The sequence below is a fragment of the Rhinolophus sinicus genome, chromosome 5, assembly GCF_057876585.1.
Source record: "Rhinolophus sinicus isolate RSI-liver-muscle chromosome 5, RSI-T2T, whole genome shotgun sequence".
Taxonomy (NCBI): Eukaryota; Metazoa; Chordata; class Mammalia; order Chiroptera; family Rhinolophidae; genus Rhinolophus; species Rhinolophus sinicus.
In genome coordinates, this window is record NC_142505.1 from 38,682,792 (window position 1) to 38,703,156 (window position 20,365).

The 20,365-nt window shown below is 48.9% G+C and overlaps 1 protein-coding gene across 1 annotated transcript in view; it reads left to right on the forward strand.

The window, feature by feature from the left end:
- The window catches only part of CLSTN2 (calsyntenin 2), a 565,080-nt gene extending 546,842 nt beyond the window's left edge, over positions 1 to 18,238 (forward strand). Inside the window, exons 11-17 of the mRNA XM_019747346.3 lie at positions 4,893 to 5,041; positions 7,077 to 7,294; positions 10,619 to 10,789; positions 11,288 to 11,433; positions 11,563 to 11,686; positions 12,406 to 12,590; positions 14,569 to 18,238. Of these exons, the coding sequence (XP_019602905.3) occupies positions 4,893 to 5,041; positions 7,077 to 7,294; positions 10,619 to 10,789; positions 11,288 to 11,433; positions 11,563 to 11,686; positions 12,406 to 12,590; positions 14,569 to 14,775 (1,200 nt within the window). The 3' untranslated portion in view covers positions 14,776 to 18,238. The remainder of the gene's footprint in view (positions 1 to 4,892; positions 5,042 to 7,076; positions 7,295 to 10,618; positions 10,790 to 11,287; positions 11,434 to 11,562; positions 11,687 to 12,405; positions 12,591 to 14,568) is intronic.
- The last annotated feature ends 2,127 nt before the right edge of the window (positions 18,239 to 20,365 follow it).

The following is a 20,365-nucleotide window of genomic DNA, read 5'->3' on the forward strand; positions in this document are numbered from 1 at the left end:
AAAGCTGGGGGGTAGGAGGCTAATCTGACTTTTCAGGATGCCACCTGCTCGTAACCAGTCACCTCAAAGGATCCTTTTCCATCCTGAGGGCACAGCTGGCAAGGACTCATGCACTGTGTGAGAAGTTAATGATAAGACACACAATTCACAGTGCAGCCTCTGGGGGCTATTTTAAGTTCATTATCCCTACTCCTCACAACAAATTAAATAGTATGACCCCATTTCAGAAATAGGGAGACTGGGGCTCAGGGACTTGTCCACATTCAGACTAGAAGGCATTCTTAAAATTGTTAGAACTTCCTTCCTGCCCATCCTCCCTCCATTTATCCCTCATTTCATTTCTGAAAAGTGACTATTATTTTCTTTACCAGTTCCTGCTCCCTTCCCTCCTCTCTGGCTATTGAAAGAAGTGAGGTCCTCGTGCAATTAAGGAAACTTCCCGTCTTCTCACAGGGCCCCACTCTGTTCCTCTTTTCACTTGTTTTCCCCTGGATCATGCGTATTTCTGAATATCTCTCCAGCATGTCTGGAGTCATCAAATGGTTGGAGGGGCTTGCTATCTAGTATCCATACAGGACACTGTGGAACAGCCACCTTCCTGATGACTACCCTGTTCTGATTCCCACAGCGTAATCCCTGCAGGTCTGTCATCTCCACAGTGGAAAGAGTGGGAAAGAGCAGGAACTTGGGAATAAGACAATCCTTGGTTCAAATTACAGTGCAGATATTTACTAGCTGGGTTACTTTAGGCAAGGTACTTTAATCCCTTAAGCCCTAATTCCCCCATGTAAAAATGGACTTAACATTATTTTGCAGTGATGTTGTAAGAATTGAAATATATATATATTTATATATATATATATATATATATATATATATATATATATATATATTTATTTATATATATATGTAGAGAGAGAGCGAGAGACATAAACAGAATAGATAGATGATATAGATACAGATATAGACATAGACATATGGATACAGACATAGCACAGACGCAGACAGAGACACTGACATAGAGATGGATATAAATCTCCCCTAGGAAATCTAATAAATAGGCTCCCAACAAATCACAGTTCCCTTCTCCTGCTGGGCTGGACTTGTACTTGGTGTTGCTGCTGCCTCAGCTTCTTTTGAAAAGTAAGCCTGGGTGCGCGTTGTGGTCAAGATGCCTCTAATGTGGCAAATCTGGCCCAGCCCTGAGGGGCCGGCAGGTGTCCCAGGGAACGCAGGGTGTCTGGACTGCCATGGCTGGCCTGTCCTCGAGGAAAAGGCCATGGCTCTCAGCAGCATTTTACTGATTTCCCAGCCTGCTAGGTGGATAGTGACACAGGTAGGTCCCCTAGGAGAGCTGACCACTCTGCAAAGGCCATCTATCCAGCAGCTTTTTGGCTTAACACAAGGAAGCACCGTGGCTACAACACAGCTTCTTAGGGGAGAGTGAATGCTGTCACCGTTTGCTCAGTCCCCAGGAAGCCATCTCCAGTCCCCGTGGTAATACCTATACCACCCTGTGTCCCACACAAACCAGTCACGCCACGGGGCTGTGAACACTGCAGTTTAAAAACACAAAACAAACACACAACAAAAACCTACTTAATGGAAGGTGTTTTGATCCTACAAGAATGTGTTGATGGCTAGGCAGTCCTTGGGATGCTCTGGCAACCAGCCTAGGATATTAACTGGTATCCAACACATTCCCTGACTGTCCTCTCCCAGGGTGGTTGCAATGGAAATGTGCCCTCTTCTGATTGCCATGGCGGGGGTGGGGAGGGGGGTGCTGCCAATCCAGCCCTCTGGCAGAACTCGCTTTTCCTGCTCAGCACTCATGCCAGGCTGAGGCTGGGCTCCTCCACAGGGGTCATCTCCTGGTCTCATGATTGTCATGTGCTAGACCCTGTGGGATGCTAAGAAAAGTCAGTAGACCCTGCCCTCAAGGTGCTCACAGTCTGCTGGGGGTGGTAGACAGACAGACAGAATCAGCACCACAGGACTCTGTTATAGCAGGGATGGTGGTGGGGCAGGAAAACCTGTAGGAACGTAAGAGGTCGTTTTAGAAGAATGACCTTGAATCTGCTCAAATCGGAATCAGGTGATTTGTGATACTCAGAACTGTAATGATTCACCAGCGCAAGACAGCTAGTGAGTCATCCACAGCAAGAGAAAAGCCAACCCAGAGGCTGAATGCAGCATCTGCTTTGCACGTGACGGGGCTCCTGAATCCAGCACAGAGAGTGGTGCTTGTGACCGGATGTCATGGCTCAGAGAGACCCAGCTCAGGGCTTTGAGGAAAGGACGGAACTGGATCACAGAGAAAGAAGAGCAATGAAGACAGGGGAATGAGCAGAAGCAAAGACTCAGTGCAGACAGAATTACAATGTTAAGGATCATGATAAAAGCTATCACAGATTGACACTTTATATACATTATCTCATTTAAGCCCCAGACAGGTAGATATTAAGATCCCCATTATTTTAAATGAGGAAATAAAGTCCAGAAAGGAGAAGTATATAGTCCAAAGTTGTCCTGTGTAGTTTGTACTGCAACTGGGGTGTGGCAGTCCACAAAGCGCATGATCTTTCAGGGATGTCACACAGCCATGGGGAAGTGAGAATCATATCCAGGAAGGGCTGAATTCTTCCAGTGGGTTAAACAATTGCAGTAGAAAATGACTCCAAAATCTCTATGGCTTAACGCTGAAAATTTATTTTTCTTTTACATTAAGCTGGGGCGGTCAGGCGGAGTTTCTGCCTAGAACGCCGTAGGCAGAGCAGAGAAAGAAAAAGGCCGGAGCATCCTGTAGGACTTTCACTGCCTCCTCCCAGAGCTCCCACATCCCTTCCTCTCACATCTCGTTGGCCAGATGCCGCCATATGGCCCTGCCCCTGCATGGCACAAAGTAGTTGGGCAGTGCGGCCTCCAGGATGCCCAAGAAGGAAAGGAGAACAGGGTTTGGTGAGCACTATAATGGCTCCCACAGAGGCTTGACTGAAAAAGATGAGTGACTGAAAAAAAGAGTCCTTTGGAGGAGGAACAGGAGATGACACTGTCTAAAATGTGGGCCAGGGGTGGGGGTGGGACCATTCGCTCATGCATCTCACAAGGGCTTACAGGGCACTAAGACAAGGTTCTGAGAATCAGGGATACGAGCCGGAGCTCCTGTCCGCAGTGAGCACGTGCTCATTGCTCTAATCTACAATTATACCACGATTTCATCAGCACTATAGGAGCCCAGTGGGAATCGACGTGAAGGAAGCTGGGGGGGTCGCCTCCAGGAGGAGGGAACAATGAAACATTCACATGATATTTGAAAGAGACAAAGACTAAGCTGTCAGTTGGCTGAGGGCCACGATGCAAGGGACGTACGTGGGTCGATGTCGCCATAGTCCTCAGGAGACATCCTAAAAGGAGGCTCCTTTTAGGGTCCAAGCATAGAACAAGGAACTCTTATAAAGGCGCCCAAGTCATATCAGGGTGAAGCGCAAATAGATAGATTTTTCCTGAAGCCCATGAAAACATACTCAGTCTCCTTCGTGGTAAGAGAAATGCGAATTAAAACTACACTGAGATGGTACGTATCATCTATCGGATTGGCAAAAATCTCAAAGTCTGACAGCACACTCAATTGTTGAGGTTTTGAGAGCCGAGGCATTCTCATGCACTGTGAGAAGAAGTGTATATTGATATACTCCCCAGCAATGGGAAGTTTGGCAACATTTGTCAAAATTTAAAGTGCATATGCTTTTTGATCTAGAAATTATGCTTGGAGGGATTTACTCGACAGATATATCTATACTTATGAAATAGTATGTGTACAAGATTATTCATTGTGGCATTAGAAAAAGATATTTTTTTATAATTTTATATATATATATGATTTATTAGCTATTCAAAAAAATATATAATCATTGCCAAGTAAGTACATAAAAATGTAGCCATGTCCCTCTTTCCTGTGACCTGAGCGTTGGACACATAATCTGAATCCACAGATATGTTCCTGACATTTTATTAATAGCCGTTCCTCATTAATCTTGCTCAGAAGTATGTCAAGATCAGTAACTCAGACCAGTACAAGAACTGGTCTCCATGTTCCATTCAAAGAAGAGTAACTGGGGGCAGGGGGGTACAGGGAGAAGCGTAAGTCTGTATCTAGTTCATCTAGTTTGAGGACCCAAGTGACTCAGTGAGAAGCATCGCAGCCCCTGGCCTCACCAAGTGTGGGATACCAGGGCCTCAGAATGAAATGAATAGAAACAAACCTAGGGTATTTGGTAGGCGTGTAATCAGCAAGTGAGTAAAACTCATGGGAAACCGGAGTTTAGCACCCAGATAGCAAGACCAAGAATCAGATCTAAGAGAGAAGGACAGCCATTAACTAAAAAATGAGCTTGAAGATTAGAAGCTAAGATGGGGCACGGGTCAGGAAGTGGAGTAGAGGCTGAAATGAGGAGTGGTTCAAGGTCAAGGACAAGAACAGCAAAAGGAACCAAAGCTCCAAGTTACTGGGCTGTTGGCTGAGGGGCGGACACTCCAAGGGCTGCAAGTGTCTGGTTAGGACGCCATAGTGGCCCAGGACCTGGGCTGCTCCCGCGGAGGGCTGGGCTGCAGGAGCCCTGTGACTGGAATTTCAGAATTCCATGCTGTGGCTCAGGCCGACATTACTGGGGGTTACAATCCCCAGGGATCTTACAGGGGAGGGTCCTGAAGCCCACCGGTGGTAGTAGGAGCTGCCTGAGGGGTTAAAGCAGTGCACACGGCTGCTGCACTCACAGGGACTTGGGAGGTACCTGTGCCGGCCTCCGTGGCCTTTTCATGGAGATGGAAGGTCTCCACGGGACTGTGTACATCGCTCGTCATGCTCTAACATGACACCCACTTTTGTCTTCCAGTATCACTTCAACCCCTCGCAGTCCATCCTGGTGATGGAAGGTGACGACATCGGGAACATCAACCATGCCCTCCAGAAGGTCTCCTACATCAACTCCAGGCAGTTCCCGACCGCGGGTGTGCGGCGCCTGAAAGTCTCTTCCAAAGTCCAGTGAGTGGACGACCGTCAGCCTGGGCCCAGCTGCGGTGGGGGAAGGGCCCCTGGGGAACATTCCCTTGCGAAAAGGATTCACCTCTCTTCAGCTGTTCCCAGTTTCTCTGCTATCCCTATGAGGACTCCCCAGTAAATCTTCATTCTCCTTTTGTTTTCTTCTTAAAGAAAGTGTTCTGTTGTTTTACCAACTCAAATCCAACTTTCTCTGTTTTATCTGTATCTGATCAAATGCCTAGAAGGCACTGTTTCCTATAAATTCTCAGAGAGCTGTGTTGTTGTTTTTTGTTTTGTTTTTTAAGGAGGGCGCAGCTCACAGTGGCCCATGGGGGGATCGAACCGGCAACCTTGGTGTTATTAGCACCACATTCTAACCAACGGAGCTAACTGGCCACACCTAGAAAGCTGGGTTTTAAGTGGTGTGATTTAAGGGTGTACAGTGCCTGGTACATAGTAGGTGTTTGACAAATGTTTATTCATTAAATTAACCAACCCAGCTTTGTAGAGCTCCTAAATACTGTGAGTATGCGAGAGAAAGAGAAGGCACAGTTCTTGTTGCCAGGGAGCAGAGTTTAATTAAGGAGGTGAGGCTATTACTGAAGCCTGTGGATAACTCCCTTACTGGCCTGCCAAATCATTTCTCAGCCATAGGCAGCTAGGAAGGGGACTCCAGAAAAACTCCTGGAAGGTGGAAGTTGAGTCACCCGGAGCCAGGAGGACCCAGAAAGACAGGAACAAAGGTGGGAAAGATGGGTCTGCTGACTGCCACGCTGCTGGCACCTGACAAGTGCCATGACAAAGCCCACAGGTGGGAATTGCATTCAATAGCTCTAGTAATGGGGGAAGTGCTCCCCACTCCACACTAAAGATCCCCCTTGGAGGCCTGAGGTAAGGAGAAGTCACCTCCGGGTCAGGCCACAAGTAGTAAACACCACCTCTGGGCCTGGCTTCCATACACTGGCAAGAGGAGGGGTGTCCTCTATAAATGGGAGAGGATGGTGTGGCAAAGGCCAGAGAAAACTGGGAGCAGGAGCCCACCACCTCTCCCGCACTTCATCCACCTAGAGAGGAGGATGGATTGGCTCAGCATGGGAGCCACCCAGACTATCCTTCCCTCAGGAAGTCTCCCAAGGGATGCAGGATGGGATGCCAGCAGCTGGAGCCCACCAGCATTCCCCGAGCATCCATCCGGACCCTGCAGTTCTCCACGGTAGTCTTGGCCTTGGCCTAGATGACCAGCAGAGAGGACCAATGACACAGATGCCCCATGAGGTCTGATGAGAATGTCAAATCTGTCAACATTTACTGAGCTCCCACCATGATGCAGGCTCCTTGGTTGGCTTTTCTATACGTTGTCGCATTTAATCCCTACTAGTGCTATAAGGTAATTCATCATTGTCATTCCCATTCTATAGATGAAGAAACTGAGGTTCGCAGGGGCACCTTGCCCAGTATCACCCTGCCCGGAAGTGGCAGAGCCAGGCCATGGGCACTTGCCTATCTAATTTCCCAGGATTTGCTCTTGTTGTCACACCATTTTACCTACCAGGTGTTTTTGTGGCAGTGGATCAGAAAAAAGAGCGTGCTGAGCTCCGCACTCTGCCAGATGTGCTGGTGTGATACCCTCAGAGAGAGATAACACATGGGCGGAGGCAGGGGAGTATAGCCCTGGGGTCTCACTTAGTAAGACGGCTGTAACCGACCAGTTAGACAACCATTTGCTTACCAAACCCTAATGCACAAAACAAGCAGTTGCCATCTAATTAACGTCGCCATTGATTACTTTGTTAAAGGATAATTAAAGGTTTAATGGTGACTTGTTGCTGGTATGGAAATTTCCCATTTCTCCCAGGAGCCAATCTTTTTAAGTCCCTTGATTGTTAGTCGTTTGGACCGTAATGTGTCTTTAAACTTAAGTGTCTGCTGACATCCTGGGAGACTCTTAGGCAATCAGGCCGCCTCATCAAGAACCAGCAGTGGCTGTATGTGTCCCTGTCCTTGGCACGTGATGGATGGCTCCATTGTGTCTCTCCAGGTGCTTCGGGGAAGATGTGTGTATCAGCATCCCGGACATGGACGCCTACGTAATGGTGCTGCAGGCCATGGAGCCCCAGATCACCCTCCGTGGCACCAACCGCTTCTGGAGACCCGCAGCCCAGTTCGCAAGTGCCCGGGGAGTCATCCTCTTTCCTGACATCAAGATCGTGAGCACCTTCGCCAAAGCCGAGGCCCCAGGTGACTTGAAGACCACAGGTACAGGTACCTCCTGGGTTGTGGACAGGGGGCCTTGAGTTCTCACAGCCACTGTCAGATCAGACGTCAGGATAACAGTATTGTTCCCCACAGCAAAGTGTTTTCAATAGCAAAGCAAACAAACCTGGGAAAAACACAGACAAACAACAGGAGGGGGATGAAAGGTTCAGCAAATCATGGTCCCCCATTTAAGGGCTGTGGTGTGGGAGGAAAGGCATTTATGCTAAATGGTAGGTGGCAAAAAGCAAGATGCAAACTACAGAGTATCTACACATAGACTGATCTCAATTATGTAAAGAAAAAAGTACATAGAGAAATGCCAAGAAGAAAACACGCCTAATGCTAACAGTGACATTCTCTGAGACGCATAAGAGCCAATTTGTCTCTGCTCCCTTTCACTTTTCTACAACTGTGAAACGTTCTACAGTGATTGTTATTATTTTGATAATCAGGAGGAAAGCTAAAGAAACACACAAAAATCATAACGGCATCCTAATGTAGACATAGTAAAAGTCTTGTTCAGCAATATTACTGTAAGCTCTCTGGGAACCTTCCCGTTGTTCTTTCCAACGGTTTCATTATTGGGAGGGCTGTGCAGTGAAAGCAGAGTAATTTGAATTATCTGCCAGGGAGAAACACTTAGTTGCACAAACGCTACAGTATATTCTGCTGGCTTGAGGAGAGGCGGGTTGGGAGGCAGGAAAAAGAAGAAAGGGAGGGAAGGAGGGTGTGAGACAAACCTGGGGCCCAGATCTACAAGGGAAATACCCATTTGAGAACTGTTGTGCTGCCTCATCCAAGAGAATACTTTCAACTCCCCCGCTCTCTCTCCAGCAGCTGCTAATGATGTCCTAGCTCCAGTGGGCCCGAGTCTCTGAAGGGCTGCTTCTCTAATGATCTTAATTACCCATGGACTTGACCCACCCTGGTTCCTAGTGAATGGGGGGCACCACGAAAAGCCCTTCTTAGCTCGCTCACAAAAATAGATGGTGCCTTACCACCTGTCTGGGCAGGGCAGTTTCCTAGTTCCTCTCCAAGAGGCAATAGGCTGTGTGATCCTCCCTCTCCCCTTCATCTGTGGCTCAAATCAGACTGACAGAGGAAGTTGCCTCTGAGCTCAGTGGTTGCAGGCCTAGCTGAGAGCAGCTGGACTTGTTAGGCCTGATACCAGCACACGGGCAATGCAGGGGAAAGCAATTACCTGTGTCCCTATCTTACCTTCTGTTTATGAGAGAAGCGTGCAAAGCCAAGTGCCAGAGGCCCTTTATTAGGACTTCTAAAATTCTACTCTTATTGTGAGTAGAATAATCATTATAATGGGTGCCTTAAACAAGCAGGCGCATGGCATCTGCCACCGGGCCTCAGTAACCCCTCCAGCACCGTCTTCTGTCCCCATGGACCTGCTCTTTGTGCTATTTCAATACAAAGGACGGGAGAGTCCCCCATACATACCTCTCGCTCACACACGTCTGTATTAGTTCCCGTTCTTGCTCTTACTCTACCCTCTGCCTGGAAGGTTCCTCTCCCTCCCCATCCTCACGACTGCTGGCAAACAGCTCTACCTTCAATGCCTCTTCCAGAAGGCTTTCTCTACCACCACCCTGCCCCTAGACGGGGTTAAGTCTCCTGCTCTATACCCCACAAACCGCCAGTGCTGCCCTCCAATACACAACTTTTGCTAGCCCTCAGGGGTGAGTGCCTGTTTGCTAAACCAGACCAGAAGTTCCACAAGGACTCAGCCATGGCTGATGGTTTCGAAGTCTCTGAGCGCAGTGCAGGCCCTCTGCACAGTGGGGATCGAGGAAACTGCCCATGGAAGGTACTACAATGCAAAGTAATGCAAGCACAAAGGAACTGAGAAAATGGCAGAGACCACACACCCCCTACATAGCAGGAATAATCAGCCACATCCAGAGAGAGGAGCAAGGATAACCTTGCTCAGGCACATCTAACCTGACCTGACAAGAAGCTGGCAAAAAAAAAAAAAAAAACAGAAACCATGAGGCCAATTGAAATAGATACACTATTATTGATAGACTTTGTTTTAAGCGTATGTGCTTTCAGATTTTGTCAATGACACATGAAGCCATTGAGATTGGCAAGCATTTAAAAGTTAAGCATAGAAAAGTATTTATAATAACGTATGTCTAGTGAGAACAAAAAATATTTTGGATATCTCTAAAAAATTAAAATATAAAATAATTTTCTCATGTTCAGTGAATCCTTTTTAATTTCTGTTTTCGTAAATGTTTTATAATGCACAAAATGTTAGTCTTCTTTATAAATAAATAAATAAATAAATAAATATACTTATTTAAATAATTTTCCAATAAAAGGCTGTAAGAGCAAAAGCATTTGAAGACTACTGGCCCAGAGGTTAAGATTTTACAAACTGTAGAATCAGAAGGTTGTGTCTGTCCCAGCTCCTTCCCCACTGTCTATGTGACCTTGGGCAATCCACTTCATCCCTTGGGCCTTCCATTTCCCCATCAATGAAATGGAATGACAATAGTACCCCCTCTAATGTGTGTTAGAATTTTGTTTGCACAGTGCCTGGTACATAGCAATGACTCCATAAATGCCAATCACTTTATTTTAAGGTGAGATTGTAAGTTAAGATTGTCTATCTGTCCAGCATTCAAATACTCAGACATACTCTGGGGAAATTTAGGGCCCCTCAAAAATCAGGCAGGCACATCTAAACTGACTGACAGCCTGTCAATTAGACTAACGAATTTACTTATTTAATTATATTAAATAATTATTTAAATATATTAACACTGCAGCTCCATTGAGCAATGTGTAGTAATACTGCTCTAAGCCAGTGTCCGGGTTGGATCCTGGGGACTCGGTCACAGACAGACAATACTTCTGCCCCTGAGGACCTCAGAGTCGTGGAGAGAGCCACAAGAGCATGGTGGAGGGGCACTTATCTCTGGCCCCAAATGAGAGCTATTGCCTGTTGAGCACCTATTATGTGCCAGACACCATTTTAAATCCTCTCAAGACCCTCTTTGCCATCTTTACAATCATGAATTTGAGGGGTAGGTAGTTTCTCGAACATGATACAGCTTCTCAGTAGCCACGCCGGTATTCACATTCACCCCGTTTGACTCCTGTGTTCATAGTCTTCACACGAATTCATACCGCCCCACCTCAGGGGCAGCCCGGGCATCCACGCGGCAGTGGTGGTACTTAGGGTGGCAGAACCTCTTCTCCTGACCCAGCCTTGACCTGGTGTAAGCACGAGGAGGAAGAGGGCGAGAAAGGGACGTTGTCTGGGCTGTCCTCGTGCCTCTTACCCATGTGCCTGTCTTCCCACAGCCCCCAAATCTGCTGTCTTAGAAGAGATGCTTCACAACTTAGATTTCTGTGACATTTTGGTGCTGGGAGGGGACCTGGACCCGAGACAGGAGTGCTTGGAGCTTAACCACAGCGAGCTCCACCAGAGACACCTGGACGCCACCAACTCCACTGCCGGCTACTCCATCTACGGTAAGGCCACGCTCAGCCCCTTTGCCCAGTGGTCTCCCCTCAGAGTGGCTTTATCCAGGGAGTCACGAGTGTGATGGCGCTTCATCACCATTGGAGGTGGGGTCAGGTGGGGGCCCTTGACCTCAGAGCGTAGACTTCTAGCACCTCCTCCTTTGGCGAAATACTCCAGCATCTTGAGGACCTGGACCACATGCCCCTCACTCCTGGGGAGGTCTCCTTGTAGGTGGATGACTTCTCTTATGTTTGATCTCAGCAAATATTCCAGCAACATTTGGCACATTGAGGCCAAACATTCCGGTCAGAGCACAATGTATGTGAAATCCTGTGGATCTGTTTAATTGGCTCCTTAGAACTTCTGCTTCTGCACATTGTCTGCCCCTAAACATCTCAAGCACTCAACCTGGCCAAATTCAGGAGACCCACAGGCCCCAGCAGCTGCAGCCTGTCTCCCCATCTCCTCGTCCACCTTCTTATGACAGGTGTGGTCTCTTGGCACAGGTGTGGGCTCCATGAGCCGTTATGAGCAAGTGCTGCGTCACATCCGCTACCGCAACTGGCACCCGGCTTCCCTGGAGGCCCGGCGGTTCAGGATCAAGTGCTCAGAACTTAATGGGCGTTACACCAGCAATGAGTTCAACTTGGAGGTGAGCGAGCGCTGCGGCTGAAAAGGAAGCCCAGGTTCACCCATCCCTTCCCTTGTTTATTCAGACGGACGGCTGCCCCTGGCCCACTGGCCACTCCTGGTCAACAGCACCTCTCCCTCCTCTTCCCAGGTCAGCGTCCTCCATGAGGCCAGAGTGTCAGACAGGGAGCACGTCAACCACCTTATCGTGCAGCCTCCCTTCCTGCAGTCCGTCCACCACCCTGAGTCCCGGAGTAGCTTCCAGCACAGTTCAGGTAAGTTCCCTGGCCCCAGGTGGTCATTGTGACTCAAGACCATCCACGCCCCAGACAGTTAGGGGGCAGCAGCCATAGGTGCCCAGCACTGTGGGAGGGACCCAACAATGGAGGAGCTGTGGGCCCTGGCGTGGAGACACTCAGCCTCAGTGTGGGGCCAGTCGGGTAAACAACAACTTCCAGACGATACATAATAGCACAGGTTAGTATAAAGGGCTGTGGTAAAATTTTGCAAATGCTTTTAGGCCCAACTCACAACCACATCCTGTATGAAGCTTTCCCTGTGCACCGTATTGCAAAGTCCCCTACGGATACTTCTATTCCAGCACTTGCCATATTGTATTACTGTCTGCCGGGCACTGACTCTGTTCCCACTACGCTCCACAGTGCCTGGCGCTCAGTGGGACCTTTCCTATAATGTGAGGGGAAAGGCAAGAGATAGAAAGAATTTGCATTTATTGAGTACCTACTATGTGCTTGGGTGGCAACTCAGAGATTATTTCATTTGTTCCTCACAACCACCCATGAGATAGGAATTATGAAGTCCATCGAACAGATGATGAACGTGAAACCCAGACAGACAGAGTAAGGTGCTGACCCAGAGTCCTACAGCTGGGAAGTGCGAGGGCAGATTTGAACTGTGCAGGGATGTTTCGTTCATGCTCCATCCCAAGAGTGAGCTAGTTCGCCATGTCCTGTGGATTCCTTCCTCGTTGCAGTGGCCCCAAGCATCGCCACAGTGGTCATCCTCATGTCCGTGTGCGTGCTGGTGTTTGTCGTGGCCATGGGCGTGTACCGGGTCCGGATCGCCCATCAGCACTTCACGCGGGAGCCTGAGGCTGCCAAGGAGGCCGAGATGGATTGGGACGACTCTGCGCTCACCGTCACAGTCAACCCCATGGAGGTGACCTTCCCACAGGGGCTGCGGCTCAGCGCAGCGGCCTCCCCTCCAGCAGCTCCATCTCTCCTCCGCCAGAAGCCCCGCCCCACCCCGCCAGCCCATCCCCCACTGCTCCTTCACTGCTCTGAGCCCCTCCAGCCCTCTCACCCCAAATGGACCACACTCTCCCCCCATAGCACTCACTGATTTGAAATGTGTGAACCGCTCTAACCATACCGACAGAACCAGACGTTTCTTAAGGCAAGCAGCCATGGGGTGTCTATCCCTTGCCACTCCCATCGCATTTAGCTCAGCGCTAACACTTAGGGACTCGGTATTGAATTTTTGACTAATTAACAGTGTAAATTGGATGGCTTTGCTCCGTACTGCCTGCAGAGCTCGCTTACAGATTCAGAATAGGTTAAAACAAAAATACACTAATAATAGCTGCCGTTTATTGAGCACCCATTATGCCAGCCAGTGCACAGGCTGCTCTATAGGCACCGCCTCACTTAATCTCCCAGCAACCTGTGCAGTAGGAGTCATCGTCCTCGTTTACCCAGGTGGGAACCAACTCAGAGAGGACAGCGAAGTGCTCAGACTCACAGAGACGGCCACGGCAGTGCCCATATTCAAACTCCAGGTTGCCTGATTCTAAAATTCAGGTCTTTCCAGTGAGCCAGCAGCCCCCAGAATCCACCCATGAGTGTGCACGTCTCCTGCTCTGGCCATATGAGTATCAAGAGAAGCCACTGGCATCATGCCCTTTGGTCTGGGTGGAGATATAGCCAAGAGTAGGGAAGTAGGGCAAGATCAGGAGGGATCATTGAGAAATGGAAAGATTATCCCAGCTTCGTCCCCAGTCTCGCCCTCAGCTGCTCTCACACTCAGAATGCACAGGCAGCGTGCGTGTGTGCTCAGCACGGGCGTGCGTGCTCAGCACGGGCGTGCGTGCTCAGCACGGGCGTGCGTGCTCAGCACGGGCGTGTGTGCTCAGCACGTGCATGTGTGCTCAGCACGGGCAAGGGGTGTAGTGCTGAGCTCAGCACTATAGGGACTCGGCTTCTTTACTGTTGACGAGCTGAGCCTTGAGTGTGAGAAACAACCACCAGTCCTGCAGCAGTCTGGGTACTGGGCAAAAGTGTGCCTACCAAGGGCTAACGTGGTGATGCCAGCAGTCGGTGAAGCATGAGCAGGGAGAGCTGTTGGGGCTGGCGTGTTCCGGGAAGACTTCTCGGAGGAGGCTAGCTTATGGGAGGCCTTGAAGAATGGGTAGGATTTAAGGTAAAGGTAGAAGGGACAATACTCCAGAGAGGTGACGTGGCCAAGCAAGGGCACGCATCTTTGATGGCTGGTTCCTCAGCTCAAACCACAAATCCAGCAATCAGAATTGGCTGGAATCACCAAAAACGGGGGGGAACAGAGATAGGACTAGAAAACAGTGAGGCAAGGTTTGAGGACACAAGTCAGAACGTGAGGGGCAGGCATGTAAACTGAGGACCATGAACTGTGTCCTTCCTAAAGGAAGATTCTTGAGGGGCAGAACACCTGAGTCTTGGCTTAGAGAACTTCTGCTCCCAGAGACCTTGGATTTCCATCTGCAAAGGGGGTACAAGCTTAGATGCCATTCTCTCACCGAGAAGCCAACACTGAAGCTTTGGATCGCTGATACGGACAGCCTCCAGCAATGCCAGAAAACAAACCTTGGCCTGAAAAGACTCACTAGGGGATGTATGGGATTGGCTTAAATGTCCAGTGTCTAAAACACACGTGTCACCTTGAGTTCCTGTCGCGGAATTTGCTGTTCTTTCTTACCTTTGCCCTTGGCCATCTGATTTGTCTTTCCCCAGGGGACCTCCCTGTCAGGCCCGAGGGTTTAGCATGAAAGGGAAGAAGTTCCAAGGGGCCCAAAATGTTTCCTTAGTGGAGGGAGAAATAGAAGCTCCAACGTGGCCTCTGCTCAGCCCCTGACAAGCATGTCCCTTCTGTCCCTGCCATCCAGAAACATGAAGTGCCAGGGCGTGGGGAAGATGAGACTGAGGAAGAGGAGGAGGAGGAGGAAGTAGAGGAAGACATAAGCTCCAGCAGCAGCGACGCAGAGGACAGCGACGAGGAGGAGATGGAAGACGGGATGGGCAGGGGCAGACACGGGCAGAGTGGAGCCAGGCAAGCCCAGCTGGAGTGGGATGACTCCACCCTCCCCTACTAGCACCCCGCTGTCTGGGCCTGCCACCTGTCCCTTTTGTAAGCCCCCCCGATGTATGCTGAGTCTGTCACCGTCACCTCTGATTTCTATGCCAGTGTGGGCAGGCCTTCCCCTGCTCCTGGAACCTGCCTACACAGCCTGGGCACTCCTGTGTCCCAGTCCTGGGGTGGTTCCAACAAGCCCAGTGTCATCCTCAATGGGTGGGCTTCGTCCTGCTCCTCCCCTGGGCCCCCCAGCATCCTGTCAGCCAGTCCACAGAGCTCTGCCTGTGCTCTTCTCTGCAGGGGAGAAGGGCAGCCTCTGTGTCACTCACCTCCCCCAGGGTCCGTGTTCCCCAGACCCTTGGTCTGCAGCTCACTGCGGGTACCTGACTCAGTCATCTCTGCACACAGACCCACAGGTTCTCCTTACCTGACTCTCCAGGGGGCTTCATTCAGCCAGGTGGTCAAATGTCACATACCTGAGGTCTTGGTCCTTAAGACTTTTACGAAAGTCCTTGTCGAGGCAGAATTAAGTTCACAGGGAGAGGTTCACACACACACATTCGCCCCAGTTTGGAAAGCCTTTCCCTTTGAATTTTCTGAGGTCACATAAGCTGATACAAAAAGTCTAAAACCGTGGCCACACCTGGACGTGGTCATCACCCAAAACTATCTGAGTCTGCCTGTCTGGGCAGCTGCTGAAACCACCAGGACTGCCCTGCTCACCCAGCAGGAAACATAGGATCCAGGAAGCATTCCACACAGGTACTGCCCCCAGGTCACAGCGGTGACAAGCCTGCAGCCAGGGATCAGAAGGAAGGGCTGATGAGGTGACATCACTGGGCCTCATGGTGGGCTCACATGTGGGAGACGGGGGTGGCTGGGCTCTCCCAGGCCAGAGGGTGACCCGAGGTTGGCAAGGCTCTCATCACCTAGGCGTATGGTCCCTCGTCTCACATTTCAGACTGGTTTGCCTCTTAAGAAAATACATTCTTCTTGGATGTATTAGAACAAGCGGGAACGGCAACAAGTCTAAAATGAAAGTTTGGAAGTGTAACTGCTAGGAATTAGCAGCATATCTGCGATAATAACAGCTGCTCCTTTCTTATAAAAAGAGCAATGCTTTGGGTGGAGGGCAAATGTAACTGAAAACTTGATTTATTTATTTCTTGTTTTTAATAAGGAAATCTTTTCCATCTCCTTCCTAACACGGACACCTCATGAGGAGAATTGTTGCTATAGTAACTAGTCTGTGATCTTTTGTGGCCAAGAGAATTGCAGGCAAGAATTAGGGCCATTACAGGACTTCCTGTCTCGGGCTTTGTCCTCAGGATGTGTGATCTGTCCCTGTGCTGCCAGCTGCCCTCCGCCCAGCCCATACTGGCTTGGCACAGGCACGGAGTTGGTCCCTAGTCACAGTGGTATTCAGGTTCAAAAGCTGGTTCAGAATCTGTTCCTTCTACTCCTTATGTCATTGAAACAGTGCTTCTGAAAGGAGACTGCTGTCAAGTCCTCTTGTCTGACCTTCACCCAGTGAGGACCCATGATGGGCCTTTGTGACCTTCTGATTCCAGAAAACTACCTTATGCAGTTTTTTTTCCATCACCTCAAGTGTTTTTTTGCACCTGTTTGCTCATTTGATCCTCGCAATAATTCTGTGAGGAAGTTGGGACATCTATTGTCAGGCACATTTTCGTTATGAGTAAACTGAGGTTCAGAGACCCAAGCATCTTGCTCAGAGGCATTCAGAGATATACAAGATTAGACTCCCCACTTTCCACTCCTGGCCCTGCACCCACCAACCTGATTCTACTTAGGTTCATATTTACGCAGCTGACAGGCATTGCTGAGGACCTACTATGTGCTGTGAACTCGACCAGCCGCTGTGAGAAAAGGTTAAAGCTGAATAAGATAAGCACCTTCCCTCAGAGGACGAGATGGTGGCAGAGGAGAAACAAAGGGGCATAAAAATTACACAAGCGACCATATAGAGGGAGTGAGAAAAGTCACAGGAAGAAAAGAGGCACATTCACAAACCCCACCAGTGCTCTCATTTCCCTTCTTAGGGAAAAACGCCGGCAGAAGTTTGGGGTTTTATATTCATTGAATGGAAATAGACACTTCAGGGAATTCTCCCAACCAAATATCCTTTTATTACCAGGCTGTGCCTGCACATCTACAAGGAGAAAATCTGTAGGACTGCATCGTCCTCACAGTCCCTTTAGTTAAATAAAAAGAGATTCTAGGAGCTAACAGAATTCTCCCAAAATTATGGCAGCAAAATGAATACTTTTATGTTTAAAACCAATTCTTTCTGAATTGGACTTTGATTTAAAATATGTAAAGTAAGTCCAGCATTCATGAGAGCGCTTTTCCCTGCTCAGTCTTTCGGTTTGGTTGGGATTGGGAAGGTGTTTTTTACTCTCTGGCTATCTCTGATGTCTGCATCGCTTATTCAAGGTTGAGTGAGCTGTTTGGGGCATGTAACACCTTTGTGTGTTTGGGGGGCTTGGCGGGGAGGGAGCAGGTGAAAGTGGCACTTGGCTGGGGCAGCAGAATGGTGGAGCAGACTCAGAGAGAAACAAACAACAGGGTCAAGTCCAAGTCATTTCCATCCGCTCCTGCCGTGGGAGGTCGTACCGTATGCCAGTCCAGAGAGGAGGCACTGGGAATGGTGCTGCTGGGTCCAAGGACGTTTGTCATGTTCCCAATACCCTACTCCTCCCCATGGTGAGAACAGAAGGGGAGGTTATGTAAAAGTAGCAGAAGCATCAGGGCTGATCCAGGTGAGTGGGGAGTAATGTCCTTTGCCCTCCACCAAATATTCTAACCACAAGTGGAAAATGTCATTAATCAGCCCAGCATTTTCCAGGCTCCATATGCTGGTGTCTGGGAACCAGAACTCCCAGATGAGCCGGACACACCGTGGCCTCTCATCCAGATGTCAGCAACGGCAGATGCAGATTTGAACCCGGGAAGAACAGCTGACTGGTTTGGCCAGAAGCCAGACCATTGCTTATCTCGCCAAGTGCATGATCAGATTCTGCTCTCTGAAGCTTGAAAATAGACTGACACCTCTCAAGTACGTCAGGTGATAGGCAGGAGGTGGAAGAGGAGGTTGAGAGGGAAAAGGCCAGCGCAGAATGAGTTACCCCAGGGGAGTAAAGCAATCAACAAGTTGGCCACCCGCTATAAAGAATGCTAAAAGTATATTCTAGTAGGTTTAATCAAATGTTATACACCTGACCAAGGCCCAATCACAGAAATGTGATTTCAGTGGGATCTCTTTTCACGACCACTTTCTTGAATGTATTCAATCATCTATGGAGCAGGGCTGAGGCCACACACCTGTGCATGTAGCAAGGGCTACACCTTGTGGACATGGACCCTCCGGGAAGAGGGCTTGTCAGGCAGGGACTCTGGTCCTGCTCCCCGCACAAGAACGCAGGACATGGTGAGGCCAAAAAGGAAGGTCCACGGAGCCATAGATAGGGGAGTCACACCACTATAGTCTTGCTGGTGGCTGGGTTGCAGACACAGCAAGCAGGAGCCACATGATCCGCAATCTGCTGTCTGCTTCTCTGCCAACTAACCAACCCGCCAACGTAGCCACAGTAGTTATATTAGTGGCTAAAGGCTAACCAGCCACAGCACATGGCCATCTGATCACAGCTGATAGCCATTTACTACCTGAGCCAGCACCTTTCCATGTGAGGCCGAGCCTGGAAACTGCTCTCCTGGCTCTGTCCCCATAGGGCTCCTCCTGGTGGGGAGTAGCATTCTCCATTCCTATACATGTGGCAGGGCTCGGCAAACTTTATTGTAAAGAGCCAGATCGCAAATGTTTAGGGCTTTGCAAGCCATATGGTCTCTGTTGCAAACATTCAATTCTGCCCTTGTAGCATGAAACCAGCCACAGACAATACTTAAACAAATGAATATGGCTACGTTCAAAAAAAAAAAAAAAAAAAGCTTTATTTATGAACACTAAAAAGAAACGAGCCCAGTTGAATTCATATTATTTTCACATCTCACGAAATTTTATTACTCTTGATTTTTATTTTTAACCATTTAAAAATGGAAAAACCTTCCTGATCCCATGGGCCATGGAAAAAACTAGCAGCCAGCCAGATTTGGCCCCCGGGCCATAGTTTGCACACCCATACCCTATGTGCATGAAAAGCAGCCCTCTGTCTCCCGAGGGAAAGCAAATTGCTATCCTAGACTCTTCCTTAAACTACCCAGTGGTCTTTGCCTCCGAAATGAACAACCAACAACACCACAGTCTTTAATTAAGCTGTTTTAAAAGTCCACATTCTGGGGAAAAATGAAAACAAAGAACACTTGTTACTTGTTGAGTTGACTCAAATGCAGGCAAGCGTTCCTCAAGAGCTGCAGGCCCCAGGTCCCGGGACCACCCGAGTGCTCACCTCACTGAGCTAAGCGCTCACTCCCAGGCACCAGGCCTTCTCTGCAAGACCCAGCTCAGAATGATTTCTAAGTAGGAGTGTCCATTATCTCAGAATGATTTTTCTATTCCAGCCCGGCTTATGCCATCACTCTAAAAATGATTCTAAAGATTTGTGACTGTAATAATCAATAGCAACCTCATCAGGAGAAAGCCCGACCCAGCACACTTCAAAATTAGCAGTCTTCTTGGCTTTATGATTCAATATTAACAAGAAAAAGAAAGGAAGACTTTTTCTTAACCATCCCCTCATTTCAATGAACCAAATCGGTGTTACAAAAAAAGTGAGGGAGGGGGTGTAATCCTTTGGAAGAATTTACCAGTGCAAAGTAGGTATTTTTCAGGTAGGATAATTCTCGGGCCTTTGGAGGATGCCCAAAGCCTCCTGCAGTGTACTCCGGCGTGGTGCTGCTGGTGGTACACGATTCTCTATCTACATCAGACATTTATCGAGGCTGACAGGCCAAAGCCCTTGGCACAATTTAATTTTCATGTAACCGCTTTCTGTTGTCCGGCTGCAGACAAAGGCAATGAGCAATGAAAGTTTTGAAGTCTGCTCCAGCACCTTCATTTCCCTGTCTGTATTTGCTTTGCTTTGTAAATTTATTCTGTACCTGCTTTATAGATCTTGCTCTAGTTTTCCTTTTGGCACCAGCTAGAAAGGAGAGTTGGCCTTACAAGGGCTGTGGATCCAAAGCCAGACTTGACTATCCCAGGGAGACAAAAAGAGACAAAAGAAGTTACCTCCACCAGCACCCCAGAAACCTACCAGATATTTCCTATATGCCATCAGTGAACAGATGGGATTCTGCGTTTGCAGCTATGTTCGATGTAATTCAGCAAATCCTTGCTGAGGGCAAGTGGTGTGCCAGGAACGGGAAGAGAGGATGAGTGAGGTGTGGTCCTGCCCATGAGGACCTCCTGGTCTGGCAAGGTGTTGGGGTGTTTCCTTTGCAGTGCTGGAGGCTGTCTGTGAGTAGTCAGAACTGCTGGGGACAGGAGTTTGGGGTTGGGAGAGGTGGGGTAACTTGCTTTGGCCATTCTCCACCCTGAGTCAGGTGGTAGGACACACATTGCTGAGCCAACCGAGATGCTCTCTAGGGGAGCAGGCAATGCCTCTCTCCATGTTTCTTCTACCCTAGTC